Raw genomic sequence first — 20,406 nt, 5'->3', positions numbered from 1 at the left:
TTCTCAGCACCTCATGGTACCTTCTCCAAAATCGACCATATAATCGGTCACAAGACAGACCTCAACAAATATAAGAAGATCGAACTAATCCCATGCCTCCTATCAGATCACTATGGAGTAAAAGTGGTCTTCAATAGCAACAAAAACAACAGAAAACCCACATACACGTGGAAATTGAACAATATTCTACTCAATGATACCTTGGTCAAGGAAGAAATAAAGAAAGAAATTAAAGACTTTTTAGAACACAATGAAAATGAAGACACAACATACCCAAATCTATGGGACACAATGAAAGCAGTGCTAAGAGGAAAACTCATAGCCCTGAGTGCCTCCAAAAAGAAAATGGAGAGAGCATACACTACCAACTTAATGACACACCTGAAAGCCCTGGAACAAAAAGAAGCTATTTCACCCAGGAGGAGTAGAAGGCAGGAAATCATCAAACTCAGGGCTGAAATCAATCAAGTAGAAACAAAGAGAACCATACAAAGAATCAACAAAACCAGGAGCTGGTTCTTTGAGAAAATCAACAAGATAAACCCTTAGCCAGACTGACCAAAGGGCACAGAGAATGTATCCAAATTAACAAACTTAGAACTGAAAAGGGAGATATAACAACAGAAACTGAGGAAATCCAAAAAAAATCATCAGATCCTACTACAAGAGCCTGTACTCAACACAACTGGAGAATCTGGAGGAAATGGACAATTTCCTTGACAGATACCAAATACCAAAATTAAATCAGGACCAAATAGATCATCTAAACAGTCCCATAATGCCTAAAGAAATTGAAGGAGTCATAGAGAGTCTTCCAACCAAAAAAAGCACAGGACCAGATGGCTTCAGTGCAGAATTCTATCAGACCTTCAAAGAAGAGTTAACACCAATACTCTTCAAATTATTCCACAAAATAGAAACAGAAGGAACACTACCCAATTCCTTCTATGAAGCCACAATTACGCTGATACCAAAACCACACAAAGATCCAACAAAGAAAGAGAACTTCAGACCAATTTCCCTTATGAACATCGATGCAAAAATACTCAATAAAATTCTTGCCAACCGAATCCAAGAACACATCAAAACGATCATCCACCATGATTAAGTAGGCTTTATCCCGGGAATGCAGGGTTGGTTCAATATACGGAAATCCATCAATGCAATCCACTACATAAACAAACTCAAAGAAAAAAACCACATGGTCATTTCATTGGATGCTGAAAAAGCATTTGACAAAATTCAGCATCCTTTCATGCTTAAAGTCTTGGAAAGAACAGGAATTCAAGGCCCATACCTAAACATAGTAAAAGCAATATACAGCAAACCGGTAGCCAGCATCAAACTAAATGGAGAGAAACTTGAAGCAATCCCACTAAAATCAGGGACTAGACAGGGCTTCCCCCTTTCTCCTTATCTTTTCAATATTGTACTTGAGGTACTAGCTCGGGCAATTCGACAACGTAAGGAGGTCAAAGGGATACAAATTGGAAAGGAAGAAGTCAAACTATCATTATTTGCAGATGACATGGTAGTCTACCTAAGTGACCCAAAAAACTCCACTAGAGAACTCCTACAGCTGATAAACAACTTCAGCAAAGTGGCAGGTTATAAAATCAACTCAAGCAAATCAGTGGCCTTCCTATACTCAAAGGATAAGCAAGCTGAGAAAGAAATTAGGGAAATGACCCCCTTCACAATAGCCACAAACAGAATAAAGTATCTTGGTGTGACTCTTATCAAACATGTAAAAGATCTGTATGACAAGAACTTCAAGACTCTGAAGAAGGAAATGGAAGAAGACCTCAAAAAATGCGAAAACCTCCCATGCTCATGGATCGTTAGAATCAATATAGTTAAAATGGCCATTTTGCCAAAAGTAATCTACAGATTCAATGCAATACCCATCAAAATCCCAACTCAATTCTTCACAGAGTTTGAAAGAGCAATTATCAAATTCATCTGGAACAACAAAAAACCCAGGATAGCTAAAACTATTCTCAGCAACAAATGAAAGTCTGGCGGAATCAGTATCCCTGACCTCAAGCAATACTACAGAGCAATAGTGTTAAAAACTGCGTGGTATTGGTACAGTGACAGGCAGGAGGATCAATGGAACAGGATTGAAGATCCAGAAATGAGCCCACACACCTATGGCTACTTGATCCTCAACAAAGAGGCTGAAAACATCCAATGGAAAAAAGATAGCCTTTTCAACAAATGGTGCTGGTTCAACTGGAGGTCAGCATGCAGAAGAATGCGAATTGATCCATCCTTGTCTCCTTGTACTAAGCTCAAATCCAAATGGATCAAGGACCTCCACATAAAGCCAGACACTCTGAAGCTAATAGAAAAGAAACTGGGGAAGACCCTTGAGGACATCGGTACAGGGAGAAAGTTTCTGAACAGAACACCAATAGCATGTACTCTAAGAGCAAGAATTGACAAATGGGACCTTATAAAATTACACAGTTTCTGTAAGGCAAAGGACACCATCAAGAGGACAAATCGGCAACCAACAAATTGGGAAAAGATCTTCACCAATCCTACATCAGATAGAGGGCTAATATCCAATATATATAAAGAACTCAAGAAGTTAGACTCCAGAAAACCAAACAACCCTATTAAAAAATGGGGTACAGAGTTAAACAAAGAATTCTCACCTGAAGAACTTCGGATGGCAGAGAAGCATCTTAAAAAATGCTCAACTCCATTAGTAATTAGGGAAATGCAAATCAAAACAACCCTGAGATTTCACCTTACACCAGTCAGAATGGCTAAGATTAAAAATTCATGACATAGCAGGTGTTGGAGAGGGTGTGGAGAAAGAGGAACACTCCTCCACTGCTGGTGGGGTTGCAAATTGGTACAACCACTCTGGAAATCAGTCTGGCGGTTCCCCTGAAAACTGGGCACCTCACTTCCAGAAGATCCTGCTATACCACTCCTGGGCATATACCCAGAGGATTCCCCACCATGTAATAAGGATACATGCTCTACTATGTTCATAGCAGCCCTATTTATAATTGCCAGATGCTGGAAAGAACCCAGGTATCCCTCAACAGAAGAGTGGATGCAAAAAATGTGGTACATCTACACAATGGAGTACTATTCAGCCATTAGAAACAATGAATTCATGAAATTCTTAGGCAAATGGATGGAGCTGGAGAACATCATACTAATTGGGGTAACCCAGACCCAAAAGCTGAATCATGGTATACACTCACTAATAAGTGGATATTAACCTAGAAACCTGGAATACCCAAAACATAATCTACACATCAAATGAGGTAGAAGAAGAAAGGAAGAGTGGCCCCTTGTTCTGGAAAGACTCAGTGAAGCAGTATTCAGCAAAACCAGAACGGGAAGTGGGAAGGGTGGGTCGGAGGACAGGGGGAGAGAAGGGGGCTTAAGGGACTTTCTGGGAGTGGGGGGGCTAGGAAAGGGGAAATCATTTGAAATGTAAATAAAAAATATATTGAATAAAAAAAAAGAAAAAAAAATACTTGCTCTTTGGTTTGGGTGTTTTGTTTGTCTGTCCAAACCATGTTTGTCCAACACCATAAACTCACATCATGTCTATTAAGCATTAAGCCCTGCTACAGCGGGAAACCCCAGTCATATCTAACTTTAAGCTCTTGTTAAAGCTACTCAGATCTTTAACAGCTACCACCCTGATCAATCAGCAGTGGCAGAATCTAAAGATTCAGATGATTACCTACTTGTTTTGTTTGTGTGTGATAAAAGTCTTACTGTTCATCTCTGGCTACGCAGCTTCTCACTCTGTTGTCCAAACTGGCTCAAGGTTACCATCCTATTGTGTCACTTTACCAACTTCTGAGATTTAGACTTGCAACACCATAACAAGTTAATACAGTGTATACACACACACACACACACACACACACACACACACACACACACACATACCACATCACATTAGTTGTTTCAGGGAGATAATACAATTGAACATTTTCATAAATTATACAACAGTGTAAATATAAATACTATACATACTTGAAACCAAAATGTTTATGTGTGTTGTGAGAGTCACATTATTTCAGCGTGTCTGAAACCACACCTGGGAATTCTTTCTATAAAAGCCTACAATCAGTTTTTTTAATAAAAGGGTAATTTGTTCAAATATGGTGTTGAATATAATATTGTATTCTTAATGATATTGTGAAATTATCTGTTCTATGCTCACAAATAAGATAAAAAATAAAAAAACTGCCAATACTATATTTGAAATAAAATCATAACAAAAACATAGAATATATTTTCAACAAACCACAGAAAGTTAATACCTCTGGGTCTACTGAGGACATAGCATCATTTGACTATAGTTAAATAAATAAACAGTAGATTGAATTATCAACTGACTAATTCAATTAGATGATTAAGAAAACTGATACAAGAATTCCAGTGCCTGGACCAGTTCTTTTTGTCAACCTACTGCTCAAAGCAGATTTATAAATCAGTAATCCACTCTGTGGCTTGGCATTCATATGTGATGAACCACAAATAAAGTTAATTTTATAACCACAATTGCTGGCTGCTTCAATTTATCATATACTCCCCATTACATATGGTATTTTGAAACATCACAACCTACACTGCTTCAGTTGATACTTAAAAAAAAAAGTGTATTAAAGCTATTCACTGCTAATTTACTCTATCAAAACCATATGATTACTCATATGGAAAAACTCAATTTGTCTTAAATCATTAATCAACAACTTAAATTAGGTATCAATTTTTCTTACTTTTGAAAGAAATAATTATTTTTACGTGGAAATGACAAAATACCATGGAAAACCTCTCTTGAAATACGTCATTGATGTTATCTGTAGCAACCATCTTCTCTCATTCCCCTGTATCTGCTCACATCCTACTTTCTAGCTTCCATCTGAGCCCCGATGGCACCTCGTCCCTCTTAAGATACAACTACAACACCTGCCCTTAACAATATTGAAACCATTTCCATTTTTTAATCCATCCTGATGATGCCATGGGAGCAGGTCCTGGTCAAGTTCTCTGCAAGACTATCATGGTGATTGCTACCTGTCTCTCTTCCCAGTTTAACTTCCTCTCTTCTGGTCTGCTGCCTCCCACCACCACTTCTGTTTTCTAATCCCCTCTAGCAGAATCTGAAACTTCTTCAATCTTGGGCTCCTCTTGCTCCTTCTATATAGTTCTCATAGCTAAACACTACTTGATCATCACAACAAGCAAACGATGTTTGTCTCATACACAGTGAGGGAACGTTCTGACCTGTGTTGTTCACAGTGTGATCTATTTGCTTTATGGATTTCCTTTCCAGGATTTTATCAACTATCTTTTCTTTTGTAACCGAAGGCTGCAATGTAGGAGTTGCTCAAAATGGTGTGGGATGCAGTAATAATGAAGTGAAACTCGTCACTATTACTTACTTATTAAAATGAGAATTTAACAGAGCCTAGTTATCTATAGGATATATTTATAACTTGGAATCTGTTCCATGAGTTGGTAAAAGTTAAAGTTATTTAGAATTACATAAAGTCCTGTAAACAGGGCTTTATCTAAAATTGACAATGGTTGGGGTGTGATAGAGGTTTCTAACCTGATAATTGGAACACTGAGGCAAGAACATCCCAAATTTAAGGACTTTCTGGGCTACAGGGTGAGTAAAAGGCTATCCTAGGAAACTTAATGAGACCCTTGCTCAAATTATAAAAAGAAAGAAGGGGCAGGGAGTCCAATCAATGATGTAACCATCACTCCGGAAGTTAGAAGTCCTAGGTTTACTCCCAAGTATTGCAAAGACAATAAGCAAACAAGCAAGCAAACAAACAAATCTAAATACTTTAGCAAAAAATGCTAATAAATATGCTGGTGGAGTTTCAAATTTTCACTTTAGCACTAATGCAGTATATAACTTAACCAGCATAGGACCTTAGGCATTACAGAAACGTATTTTTAATGATTAATGATTCCAAGACTGTTTCTATTTTTTGTTTGTTTGTTTTGTTTTGAGACATCTTATTCTGTATCCCAAGCTGACCTGGAATTCATTACATAGGCTAGTTAGTCAAGTCTCAAATATGTGAACATATTTCTGCCTCGGTTTACAGAATGTATACACTACATGCACAGGCTACCTCAGCATGCAGCTGCAGTTTTTATGCTACTAATTCATGCCAATCACATTATGGTTTCCAATTCCTGGTTGTATCATTTTTAATTAAATTAGAGTTAGAATAGAAATGTATACTATGTATATGAAACAATTAGTGCTTCATGCTGCTGCTTCTGGAAGGTGGAAACTCATTCAGGAAAAATAACAAGATGTTAAAAATCAGAGAAGCACAATTAGCAACTCAGTGCTAAGGATGACGATTTATTCATTCTCTTGTATAATCTTATAACTTTTGTAGATTTTTGTGTTTTACTTCTAAAGAAACAGGAAAACTTGGGAAAAATGGATCAAAAAGAACTTCTCTTACACAGACATTTACAGTACATGCAGAGACTCAGTCAAGTATGATCTCGTGTGTGTGTGTGTGTGTGTGTGTGTGTGTGTGTGTGTGTTAGTTCTTATAACATTTAGGAAGTTTATGATTGAATATTTGAATTAACAAGAATTTAAGTAAAACATCTTACATTATTTCAGTTTTCCCTTGAGAATATCTTTTGTATTTATTGAAAATAAATCTTCTATCATATGTCCCTGACCACAGTTGTTCCTCTCTTCACTCCCTCCAACCCTCCCTTCCCCTTTCCTCTCATCCAAATCTATGCCCCCTTCACTTCCTCATCAGAAAAGAGCAATCCTCCAAGAGACAATAGCCAAACATGGCAAAACAAGATACAATCAGACAAGGCAAATCTCTCCTAATGAAAGGCTACACTAGCAACCCAACTGGAGGAAAAGAGTCTTAAGTGATAGGCTGCCAGTGAGAGGACTTCCACAAAAAAACACCAAGCTAAAGCCATATCTTACATGCTTATAATACAAAATGATCATATTTATCCCTCTCCTTCCAAATCTTTCTATATCACCTCAACACTTGGCCTTACTTCACTTTAATTTTCATTCTAATTAGAAATATATTCATCTCTCCAAAGTACACTGATGTCTTCTTATTTGCATCAGATTAATAATGTGACTTTAAATAAATCTCCACACCTTTCAATTATAATACAGTCTACATGGTGAACAAATAAACACCATTACTAATTTAATGTTTATTTGGCATTTTCTATTTAAAATTTCATAATTGATTAATTCACTGTGATTCCTTAATGTTACTGGAAATAGGCTCCTCTGACATATTGAGATAATTGAGCATATTCTTGTCAAATACTTTAAATGTGACTTGTTTTGACTCACTATCTGATGATTCAGTAAATACATTATTTATTGCAGAGAAATATGAATATTTGATTTGGGGGTATGAAATTGGTTCCTATGTAAATGCGAGCATGTGTTACTAATAAATGCTCCATTATTGTTGCAAGGGAGATGAAAGGTAGAAGTGTACAATACGTGTACACGGAAGTCAGTATCTATGTTACTGATGGAGCATAGAAGATAAAGGGAAATGAGAAGTGTTTTAAACTTGCCTTCTTCATCACACTGAATAAGCATCACCTGAATTGCTAGTTTTCATTTTAGAAAGATTTATACAGTCTATATGTGAAATATTTATGATAACTACAAACAACTCAGAGTATAGGACAGACACCAACATCTACCATTTGAAGAGCAGTTTATTCAAATGCCTCATGTTTGTCTGTGATTCATGAAAGTATGTATAGGACTGCTTGACAAAGGAGAGCCACTGTGAATGTCGATACTCGAGACATCTGTGATAGTATCAGTCCCTGGAAGACACAGTGGTGTAGATGCAGCTAATCACACTCTGGCTACTTAGGAGAACGTAATGAGGTGGTCAGAGTCATAGCAATTTACCTGAGAAGAAAGGACGAGAGATGGAAACGAACAAAATTCTGTATCATTGCATTAATTCATTGTGTCATATTTACTTGTATGTTTGTATTAACACAGAACTCTTAAAGTCCAGGCTCTGTGTCAGTTCTGATCAATGTTAGTTTCATGCACAGTACAGTGCATTTAAGCAACTATTGTGACAATGTTTGAATAGATATTTGTTACGTATCAATCTAAGAATGATATTCAACCTCAAAAATCCTTTCATTTTTATAAATAGGAATGAAACCTGTTTTTTTAGACTGTTGTCAGAAGAAAAATGAAATAACATGAGAATTGCTTATAAATGGGTTTTTGGCATAATATGAAATAGACATATATAAATAAAAGAATAAATGAGAAAATGAATGACACTAAGTGTATTTACATTTTCAAAACAATTTAGTAATATACAGAAACTTAAGAACAGCTGTTATTACCTCGTATACTATAATAGCAAAAAAAAATCAATAAAACAAACAAACAAAAGACCCAGTAAGCAAAACAGAGTGTTTAATCCTTAGAAAATATCTGTCCATGGAAAATTATGTTGTATTGTGGAGAATACAGTAAGTGCTGAAATACCTGATAAAATTCTAACTTCTGCTTCATTTCCTGTTCTTGTGCTGCCTGGATTCCGAGCTGAGCATCTGTAGACTCCACTGTCTCCAGGTTGAAGTCGGCTGATCTGCAATGCTCCAGAGGGCAAGACGACCACACGTGAGTCTCCTGGGATTGGATTGAGGTCTTGTTGATTTTTCTGCCAGTGTATTGTTGGCATGGGCTCCCCAATGACTTCACACTTAAGTAACACTGTATCTCCCATGAAGGCAGTGATTGATTCTGTCTGGGAAAGGAACCTCAGTGGTCCTAAAAGAAAGACAATGAAAAGAGGATGAGTCTTTTAAATAAAGCACAATAATTGCTGATATCTGCTGTTCTTTGTGAGACACTGTATTCCAGAAGGTATACGCTCACACTGCATTTAGTCTTCTAACTTTACTGTATATTGTTACATATGAAGTAGGTCAAGTAAATTATTTGTTTAGATAGAAAGGTAATATTGGCAATGGTCTCTAGAAGCTTCTTGTATGGTAACTCTGGGATATCACAAACTTCATGGAAAATAACAAAAGGGATAAGTTTATTCTAATTTTAACAAGTGAGAAAATTGTGCTTTGAAAATAAAAGTTTGATGTGCAGGTTAATGGTGGTCTTGTGTGTTAGTGCTCCAAATGTGTCCTTGCTGTTATAAATTTGAATGCTATCCTGTCCCAGTTACCTAACACTGGACTAACGTCTACAGAGTTATGGAGACCCATGAAGAACTGATTATGTAGGATAAGTTGAGAAAGTTTCGAGAATTAAAAGATACATTCACTTCCAATGATATGAACAGACAACAAAATGAAATGTATCCCAGGTACACATGTTATTTATAATAGCCGGAAGCTGGAAAGAACCTAGATGTCTCTCAACAGAGGAATGGATACATTTACATGATGGAATACTACTCAGTTATTAAAAACAATGAATTCATGAAATTCTTAAGCAAATGGATAGAACTAGAAAATATCATCCTGAGTGAGGTAACCCAATCACAGAAGAACACACATGGTATGCACTTGCTGATAAGTGGATATTAGCCCAGAAACTTAGAATACCAAAGACACAATTCATGGATCAAGTGAAGCTCAAGAAGAAGGAAGAAGAAAATATACTCTGGTCCTTCTAAGAAGGGGGAACAAAATACCCACAGGAGGAGATACAGAGACAAAGTGTGGAGCAGAGACTGAGAGAAAGACCATCCAGAGACTGCCCCTCCTAGGGATCCACCCCACATACAGTTATAAAACCCAGACACTATTGTGGATGCCAATGAATACTTGCTGACAGGAGCCTGATATAGCTGTCTCCTGAGAGGCTTTGCCAGTGCCTGACAAATACAGAGGAGGATATTCTCAGCCAACCATTTAACTGAGCACAGGGTCCCCAATGGAGGAGCTAGAGAAAGGACCCAAGGAGCTGAAGGGGTTTGAAGCACCACAGGAGGAACAACAATTTGAACCACTCAATACCCCCAGAGCTCCCAGGGACTAGATCACCAACCAAAGAGTACACACGGAGGGACCCATGGCTCCAGATGCATATGCAGCAGAGTATGGCCTTGTTGGACATCAAAGGGAGGAAAGGCCCTTGGTCCTGAGAAGGCTAGATGGCCTGGTATAGGGGAATGCCAGGACAGGGAAGCAGGAGTGGGTGGATTGGTGAGCAAGGGAAGGAGGGATGGGTTAGGGGATTTGTTTTGGGGGGAGAACCAAGAAAGGGGACAACATTTGAAATGTAAATAAAGAATATATCTAAAAAATTAAAATAACTACCTATCTGCTTCATAAATTTGAAACTCTGGAATTTGGATCTACAGAGCCATCTAGACCAATACTACAGAGGTATCACAGGAGGGCACCAGCCACTTGAAAAAACACACTCTTCCAATCAAAGTAACTCATCCATAACTATGTTAGACCTTTCCAGAGTGGTTGGGAAAACAAAAGGAATCCATTAAAATTGTCTTAGCTTCGCGGCTCAAAACCTTTCTAGGCTCTTTGTACAGTTTTGTAGGAAGTTTAAAGAAAAAGGGTACAATATATAATCTGCCTCCTAATTAACTAAAGTGTGGATTTAAAGGATGAAACCAAAGAGTAGTTGCTATAGTATAAAGAAACTATATTGTGGAGGTTCATGATTCTATGTTTTATGTCAGGAAGCAAGTTTCTGATTTACTTAACATTCTTTCTTGTTTTCATTGTTAGAACTTATGCTTAAGGAAAAAGTTATGAATAATTATATAATAATATATTAAATATATAAAATAAAAATATAATTCATTAATGTATACTAGAATTTAATATATGAGGTAAATTAAAAAATATATGGGTACTTTTACATGTGCACAAGCATGGTAATGCATTAGGTATAGACACTGTACAAATTCAAAACCATTGCGCTCTATTTGATTATCAGTGATATTAAAGTTTTGCTAGATTATTAAATATTTGCTATTTATACTTTGATATTTTTAATATGATATAAATATATTTGATATGTAAATATTTGATAGGATATTAAAATAGAACTAGAGAAGAGAATATAGACAAGTAATTAAAATTGAAAATCAACAATAGTTTTCCTTTCTCAACCTCATCTGGCTGGCATATTAGCATAATGAGACACTGGAATTGGCTTCTACAAACTATTTTACAGCATTGTCCTCTGAACTGAAAGACAAACACTATGAGAAATGTAAAGGGCTTGGGAACTGACATAAGTGCCTTGGCTCAGAGTCTGTCACCCAGACAACCCATGCTCTCATAAGCACTCTCAACAAACTCACTGATCCACCACTGTTGTCACCTGCTTAGTCGATGCTGGTGTTGGGTAAATTGTAATTCATCACTTCTCCCAAGGCAAAATCATCATAAACACATAATTATTTTATAGTCACCACCACACTGATGTCAGATTTTACGAGAAACAGCAAAGAACATGTTTGTTTCAATGCCTTGTACCATGGGTTCTAGAGTTTTAAAGTTAAGACTGTAGCATAGAAAATGTTCAAATAATAGATTATTATGAGGATGGAAAATTATAAAATGACTTTTATCTTTTACTTCTGCTGCTACAAAGAAAACTATGCAACAAACAAGTACGTTTATAGGCTTTTGTGTGACTTGAATTACTGCTTCTAATATGAAGCAAAAGGTCTGCATGCATCTTCTGGTTGTGAAAGAAGTTATATGATATCAATTATGTAGTATATTTTATTTATTAAATTTCCTGAAACTCATAAAAATGAAGTACTGGATTTTTTTTTAGAAATCAATAGATTCAGCCATATAAAGTAAATATTTTTGTGCTTCCTAGGATATGAGATTCACTTTGATCTTTGTGAAGATTAGTTTCCTGGTATGCAAAAGTCTGTTCACACTGAAGAGATTACTTGTGGGCCACTGTTTGCTACCTTTATTCTTTACTCATTCATGTCTATACCTGGTATCAGAAACTATTCTAAATCAGGGAGTTTATGTTTCAGCTGTTGAACATGGCTGTGTTTAAGATTTGGGGTATTATTTTGTTGTTCAAATGCTGTAAAAGAGGTTTGGTTTTTTGTTTGTTTTGTTTTTTTAATTACATACCCAGGAATCTAGCATAATCCACATAATTTTCCACAACTATTAACAAAACAATTTTCAACTCCCTTGAACTCATCTAAGGCCTTAAACTTAGTCTTCCCTTGTTCTGTTTTTCTTGGTTTTGTTTTTGATTTTTGGAAACAGGATTTCCCTGTATACCCCTGGCTTCCTTGGAACTTGCTCTCTAGACCAGGCTAGCCTCCACCTCAGATATCTTCCAGCCTCTGCCTCCCAAGTACGGGGATGAAACTAGAATGCCACCCCCTCCAGGTGGCTTCTTGTCTTGATGACATTTCCTTAGCAGTTTCTCTAGAATGAGAGATTTTTCCCCCTAACTCTATCTGTAAACATTCTAATAGCATCAAATATAATAGCCTATACTTTCCCTAGTCATTCTGAGAATCGTCTGTCTGCCTGAAATTCTTTATATCACTCATAATTTACAGACATTTTGACAGAGCTCATTGTATAAATAAAAACTGAAAAGTGTTCTCATGTTCCTGTGATGTTATCTGTAGTTATTTTCTCCACAGGGTATATTAAATATTTACTGACAATAAAAAATAAACCTTAATATTTGATTAGGTTCTATGTTAAGTTTAAATGCTTTAAAATATCCATGTTTTGAAACCTGGCATTAGTTTTACATTTGTCACTTACAAACTCACTCTGGGGGCTTAGATGGTGGCTGATAACAAATCAAGGTTCCAGATTATCTGGGGTCAGTTTCTTATTCCATCCCTTCAGGAGTTGGATGGCTTTGCATTTGGGTATCATTTCAAGTTTGATATTTTACTACACTAAGCATCTTGACTCACTTCATTTAATTTTTACAAGGTGTATGTTCTCTTTTTGCATGTATACTAAGAATTGAACCTAGGGCCTTATTTATATACTCTAGCTAAGTGTATTACCACTGATCTGTATTGCCAACCCATCCTAATTATTTAAGTATTAGGATCTTCAGTTTATATAAAAAACACAAGAAAAAAATCTAAATGAGTACAATGTAACAAGAGTATTTAAAATAAAATTTGGTACTGTTTTATCATTTTGAAACTGCCTTATTTCCTTAACCTAATTGAAATTTGTTTAAGATGTGTTTCTTCTATTTAGCAATACTCTGCTCTTCCAGTAGCAACGTAGAACTGGGTAAGAAATTTAGTCAAGCCAGTACAGCTGACCCTTAATATACATTAGGTTTCAAGAACTCTTCTTTGAAAATATTTTAATTGCATTTATGCCAAACATGTGCAGGCTTTTGTGTCATGCTCCCTAAGCAACATAACTATGCACATGGCATTTACATATTATAATATTTGATGAGTCAGCTAGACATGATTTCAAGCATATGATTGGATGTGTTTTTGCAAAACTGACATCTTATGTAAAAGTATCAGCCTCTGGAGATTTTCATTTCTACAGACTCCTGGAACCAACTCTCCCTGCATACACTGAGAGGACAACTCCACATTTTGTACTCAATTAAATTCTTATAAACCCACTACAGTCTAGAGAGCTATACTATTCAAAATAGCACAAAAACATATTTAGAATGCCTCAGGAAGGCTTCTATTTTTATCCTTGAGAGAAGGTTGTTTCCTAAAAGGAACTGTTGTCAAGACACCTACCTTCACACCTGGGCTGGCCCAGGATGCTACACAACTTCCTGTCTAGGAACACCTGGAATTGCGGAAGCTTCCCACACCACTCATCTCACAGCTTTAGACATGTGGAGCACAACCATGTGTTAACACAGACCAAAGCTTATTAGTAAGAAGCTATAAAAAGGAAAGCACAGTTTGATCTTCATATGGGAAAGTCAAGACATAACCCACATACAAAAGCTCTATTTTATCTTCTTGGCCTTGAAAAAATAAATCCATATATTTCCCATTCTTATAAGTGACTTATACAGACTGAAGTGTTCAGAAATGTTATTGATAGCACCAATTCCTATTAAGACTGCATAGTAAACAGGACTGACAACAAGAAATATAGAGCCGTTATGAAGTTAGCATGGCGGAGTGGGACTGGCACTTATTCTGATTTCCATAAAAGATCCTTCTGTTATTGCTTTATAGTCCTTTATCACCTGAAAGATTCACAAAGAGCCTCTTTGCATGCGCACTTTGTTAAATGTTGCTCAAGGTCTGTTTTACATCCATAAACTGGATTCCTTACTGTCACATTTACCATCAATACAATGAAGGGCTTATTGTTTTTAGCTCTCATTAACATAACCATTTTTTATGTGGTAGGTGGCAATGTCAATTCAGGTAATAAATCTTCACTTCATCCCTCTGCCCAGGGACAACAAGTTAGACTCCAGTCTCCTTTGTACCATATACTCAGACTGACACTGAAGAACTGTGGGGTTTATTTTACATTCCAGGCTAATCTGCAAGTTCTACGAGCAGAAGGACTGGGTACTAGTTTTATTCTATGTTGCAAACAGCACAAGGCATACTTCATCAAATCCATACTTATTGAATGAAAATTACATGGTGCAATTATTGTAATAGTTGGCTTAGATCAGCCTCACAGGCCTTATACATTAGGAAGTTGTGAAGGAACGTCCTGGAAAAGAGTTGTTCTGTACATTGAACCTTCTGCCAACACTCATCTGGTGATTAAAGATTTCATGATAGTGAAGATGTTGGAATATGGCAGGTCTAAAGTGTGATCACAGTTGATCTTTAGTCTCCGCAGTAGCCATCCCATGATAATCACAGTGTCTGACCCAGTCCCTGTGGGACTAACAGGTAAAATGTTTTCAGACTGTTCTAACTAACAACATTCTAGTTTCTTTCAAGTAAAAGGCTTAAGACTGTCATCAGATAGCATCAGAACTTAGACTTCCCTGCTTTACTGTAACTACCGTTCCCAGCAAGGTGTTTAAAAAGCTCCTTGATTTATAGCCTTTGTTGTTGTGTTACATAAAATTGTCATTAAACTGGTGCCACACAGGACATGGAAATCGAGACAATCTGAATCAGTATTCCCGGGACATAGTCACATAAATTTCTCCAGAATAAACACTCTTATTCCATTTGAGGTAAATGCTGTGGTTTTGCAACCATGAAGAATAATGGCAATGATGTGGGGTGGGGTAGAGGATTGTGGTGAATGGGAGAAAGCAGTGACTTCCTCAGGAAAAGTGTTAAAGAGCCGGAGCTAGCACGTGGGAAGACATACCTGTGCATGTACCTTTCACGTGGAAACAGATTGCAGATGTGAAAATCAGGAGACAATCCCTAAGACAAGTGCAAAATTCTTACCTTAGATATACAGTCTTGCTTTGAGAACCAGCTTCTATTTTAGGTGGAATTTACCCAACTTCCTACAAGTCACTATCCCTGGGAAACATTATCAGATGTTTTTCCATGGCTAGCCTCATGCCAGTTAGGCCAATCTGGGCAAGGGTATTTTCTTTGCCAGAGAAATGAGCCAATTCAAGGCAGAATAGATTATATTACGTACAGGTTTATTGGGAAACTGCCTTTGAGTGACCTCACTGACCCCAAGAACAAAGGCCAGGAAAGTTGCCATGAGGATCTAGAGGCAGGGGAAGAGAAAGAGCACAGGAGAAGAGAGTGGAGAGAGAGAGAGAGAGAGAGAGAGAGAGAGAGAGAGAGAGAATAAAATGTCTGGATTATATTGGGAAGAGCCTCTGGGGGGAGCGGATTCTATCCACATGGGCTGGAAACTTCAGGGTTGGGGTCAGGGTATCCCAGCTAGGTACTGAGGGATGTTGGGAGAACCTGGAGGCCAGATCTACTTTGTTATGAAAAATATGCACCTCAGTTCCTTGTTGCTGCATCCAAAACAAGAAACACCCATCTATCCTCCTTTAAGTCAATACAGGCTAGATAGAAAGAAGTTGTTTCCAGGGCAGTAGAAATGTTAACAGCCAAAGCACCAAACATTTTTTTTTTCTCTCTTGGGGTTTTCTTTTGTAATGCAACAAAAGAGGAGAAAGTTAAAAAAAAAATCACCATGGCAATGAATGCAAAGCTGCTAAATCTGTAGGGAAGTATTAAGCTCTCAGAATTAAAATACTGAGAACAATAGTCCATCCCTAGCCTTCCACCCATGCAGGCACCATCACCCACACTGAGAGAAATCTTACATCAGAGCCAGACAGTCACAAAGTTGGAACATCTCAGGCAGGCACTGTACTTCATAACAAATCTATGTCACTCTGGATTTATAATAAATGTGAAAATGAAGCATTTCACAGTCCAGGTTTACAGATGTCAGGGCTCACTGCCTCTGGGAGGTCCTTGGTCACCCACCCCCCACAACCACCACCCTACCTCCCCATCCCCCCACCCCCTGCATAGAGCAGGAACAAGCCTATTCCTTCCTGTATGTTCTAATCTGGAAATGGCATGTTCTTCTGATTTGCCCTCTAGCCTCCTTGGCACACTATCGGAATCCACATCTTCTCCAATAGGAGTCTAATTATTAAGTAATTAAAGTTCATTTCAAAAAGAGACTTATCAACTGGGGGACAGACCTGGTAGTTGGAAATATGCTTTGGGTTTAAATATTCAGCAATGTCATAATGTTTTGCTATCACCAGAGGAGAGTGCCTATAAACACTCTGTTTGTTCTCCATTAAAGACCAAATATTTAAGTTCCCTCTAAGAAGGATCGTCTTTGCCCCTGCATAACTGTCAAATTGGCTGAAGGGTAGAGAAAAGAAGCAAGCCAAAGAGATGTTCTCTAAGTGTATTTTTTTTCTTAAAGTAGTAAAGAGCAATAAAGCATCTTCATGGGATTTATTACTGTTGTCTGCTTCCACTGTCCATGTCTCATTGTAGGTCATTCTCTTGCCCTGCTGTCTTTCCAGCTCTTTTCTTCTTCCCCTTTCTTGGTGTCTTTCCACCTCCTTCTTTCTCTCTTTGTATATTTATGTTTCTCTCTCTCTCTCTCTCTCTCTCTCTCTCTCTCTCCATCTCTCTCTCTCTCTCTCTCTCTCTCTCTCCCCCTTCCCCCTTCCATCTCCCCCTTCTTCCTCCCTCCCTCCTTCCCATTGTATTTGCAAAATTATTTAATAGCAAGAGCTGAAATGCGGACTAGCATTGTAAACCTAGCTAGCAAACCTGCCTAGTGTGTTCCAGGCACAATCATACATATGCAGTTTTGTCATGTGGACAATTTACTTGAACTATATATGGAGGATATACAAAGTGAAAAGAAAAAAATTAGAAACAAAACACACATTATGAGTTCGTATGCTAGCTCTACAATTCACTTACACAAATGAACTCTTCCCCAAAGCCAAAGAAACAGTCAAAGGAAAAACACCAAAACTTTCTTGAAAGTCACCTACTGGATTTGATTCAGATAACACTCTGGGGATGACACAGTGTTATCTTTTGAAACAATTGGTGAGATACATGGGTGGTGGGCAGGCTCCATTTTACCCATGGCCAAAATACAGTGAGGAGGCTGTTACTTCAAATCTCACCTTTCATTAGTTGACCTTCAAATCCAGAGTTTGAACTCTAGATTCTTTAATCATCTGTAATACTCTGTATTCCCACCATCATAATGAGGACAGAGCACTCTTTCTGAAAGGATAGATTTTATGAAGCAATTACACAAGAGAAGCCAGCCACTCCAGAGATGGATTTCAGGACCTACCAACTTTTCACTGAAGGGAGTTATCAGACATGAACTACGCGTGTGTGCTGAATGGTCCTCCTTCCTTCTGATTTTATTATCAGCTATCAGACAAGCCTGAGTTCTTCACTGCCCTTCCAACTCTTTCATTAACTCTATAGCAAGGGAACTCTGGGGAGGTTCACCTAGTAGCATTTTAATGAATCTCTTTTCATGCATCCGAGTTACTATACATTATCTATTTCCAGGACAAGATTAAATATGGAAGAATTTTTTCCACCTCGTCCTCCAACCTATGTAGTATTGTCTTCCAGGATATAGATATTTCATAAACTATAATGAAATTGTATAGAACACTGATGCCATTATTTTATGTTCAATTTAGCATAGAGTTTTTCACAAGCGATGCTAAGTAACAAGTTGTGCAGAGTGATAGCTAGCTCTCAGATTAACTGTGCTAACCTCATCTCTGATTTTTGCACTGGTGATTTACCTTCATATATGTATAAAGCCAAAGGGAAGTTCATAAGAGTTACATAAATCAGTTCTATGTTTGAGAGTTTAATGTGGAGAAATGCTATGGGAATTCTTTAAAAAGAAAAATAGTGCAGAAAAACTTTATAAATCAAAAAGTAAACGCAAGCAACATTTATATAGTAATTTAGTATATAATCCTCTTCATAATGAAAACTAGGCCAATAAATATGTAAATTGATATATCACCTGGAAAATTAATGTGCCAGCACAACAATTTAAACAAAAATTACTTCTAGGAGTTTGCCGAAAAGTGTACAAAGAAAATATTAAATACATAAAAGCATTTTGTTCAATGTAAAAATTAGAGAAAAATTAACTTATTCTATTGGTAATTGGATAAACAAATTATATTATATTCAGTTACATAGTTTTGGGCAACCACTGAAAATTAAGTCAGTAAATGTCTTTTGTTATTTTCAGAGAGAGTCTTAGTCTCTAAGTAACTGGCCTCAACTTATGATTCTCCAGATTCCGTTTCAGTTCAGATTCTCAGTTTCCGGGATTACAGCAATATTAGCATACCATGCCAACTCTGTTTCTTTCAGTAAAAGAAATATACTTATGTATTTTTGTTTTTTTAAAAAATCAAACTTATCTTTAAAAGTTATAGTAGGAACTAAGACAAAATTACAGCATTCCAATAATCAGATTATCAAGTGCAAACTTGAGCAAGATTCATGAGCATAAAGATATCTTAAGAAGATGTTTCCCTCAATAGCCTTGGACAATAATGATATTTTTATATATTGCTTTGAAGTTAAAATTCTCATTATAAAAGGTGCTATTGGTTTATAAATAATAGTAACGATATTTTTTTAATCAAAACTGAAGCTGAAACTTTCTACCAAGCTTACATCCAGTTGAGTTCTACTCATGGAGATTGACTGTAATGGTGGCTGATACCTATGGAAACTTCTTGAAAGTGTGTTTCCATAATGGAATACATCGAATCATCCCAATAACTGAAAAGCTAATATTTGTGCTGCACTTCCACTCTACTTCTCATTATTATAAGTACCTTGGTTTTACTTTATCCGGGTTAACTTGTCAAGGATCCCTAAGCAACGCCAGTTAAACTAACTCATGGACATTTCCAGATCACTTGCTTTTTTCATTCAGTCATTAGTTCATTTAATCATTCATTCAGTGTGTCTAAGTTTCTAAGTCATAGTGAGCCATTGACTCCATGACAAACGAATGTATTAGGTGTGCTAATCAGGGTGTTTCAATATGAAGATGACATTCTAAAATGCAAATTGAACAAGGAAGTGTGTTTTCCACTTAGAGCACATTGGAGACCTATGCATGGCAGCAGGGAAAGGCACAGAACATCTTTTCTATGCCTGTTTTATCCTAGTTGGATCACTAGATTTTTTTCCTGACTTTGAACGGAGAATGGGATTAGCATGAATGTCATTCTTCTTCATGCTTCCTTAATCTTACATTTAAACATAAATAAAATCATTGTTTCCTGGTCTTGAATGTGTTAACTGCAGATCTTGGGAATTCTTAACCTCCAGAGATTTATATAATTTCTTATTGTAAATCCTTTCCTTGAATCAGCAGTCAGATAGACAAAAAATATGTTTGACATTCCCCAAATTAAAAAAAATATATTATATTTAAAAAACAACTTTTGAACACTATTATATATCAATATGCAAATAAGTAACGTGTCTCATGAATAAAATTATTAAAGCATTGTATGACTATACCTCATAAGTATGTGCATGAAGTATGTTTTATATGATACATGACTGGATTTTACATTCATATTTGCCACAGTGTTAAGACTTCTCATCAAATATATGAAAATATATCAAAATCTGAAATACTTCATTAATCTGAGATGTTTATGGTCATAAGTTTTCCATTCCTTCCTTGATGGATGAAATGCATGTGAAACAAGAGTTCTTTGGTCCATCAGAGGATTTATCTTTGTAACTATGCTTCCTTTTGTCCATTTCATCAAATGGCACCTTTTATATCATCACACATGTCTCTACTGATAATAAAAGGAAATAAATGAGGAACCTAATGCAGAATTTTCATTAGAGATGTTTTTGGTAA

General features: G+C 36.7%; 1 protein-coding gene across 1 annotated transcript in view; it reads right to left on the bottom strand.

Annotated features, from left to right (window-relative positions):
• The window catches only part of Dcc (DCC netrin 1 receptor), a 1,165,761-nt gene that overhangs the window by 604,398 nt on the left and 540,957 nt on the right, over nucleotides 1–20,406 (bottom strand). The window contains exon 3 of the mRNA XM_052155825.1: nucleotides 8,558–8,842. Coding sequence (XP_052011785.1) covers nucleotides 8,558–8,842 — 285 coding nt within the window. The remainder of the gene's footprint in view (nucleotides 1–8,557; nucleotides 8,843–20,406) is intronic.

Source organism: Apodemus sylvaticus, chromosome 13 (assembly GCF_947179515.1).
Source record: "Apodemus sylvaticus chromosome 13, mApoSyl1.1, whole genome shotgun sequence".
In the NCBI taxonomy this organism is placed as follows: Eukaryota; Metazoa; Chordata; class Mammalia; order Rodentia; family Muridae; genus Apodemus; species Apodemus sylvaticus.
Note: the sequence above shows the minus strand (reverse complement) of the source record. Positions and strands in the feature narration are given on the sequence as shown.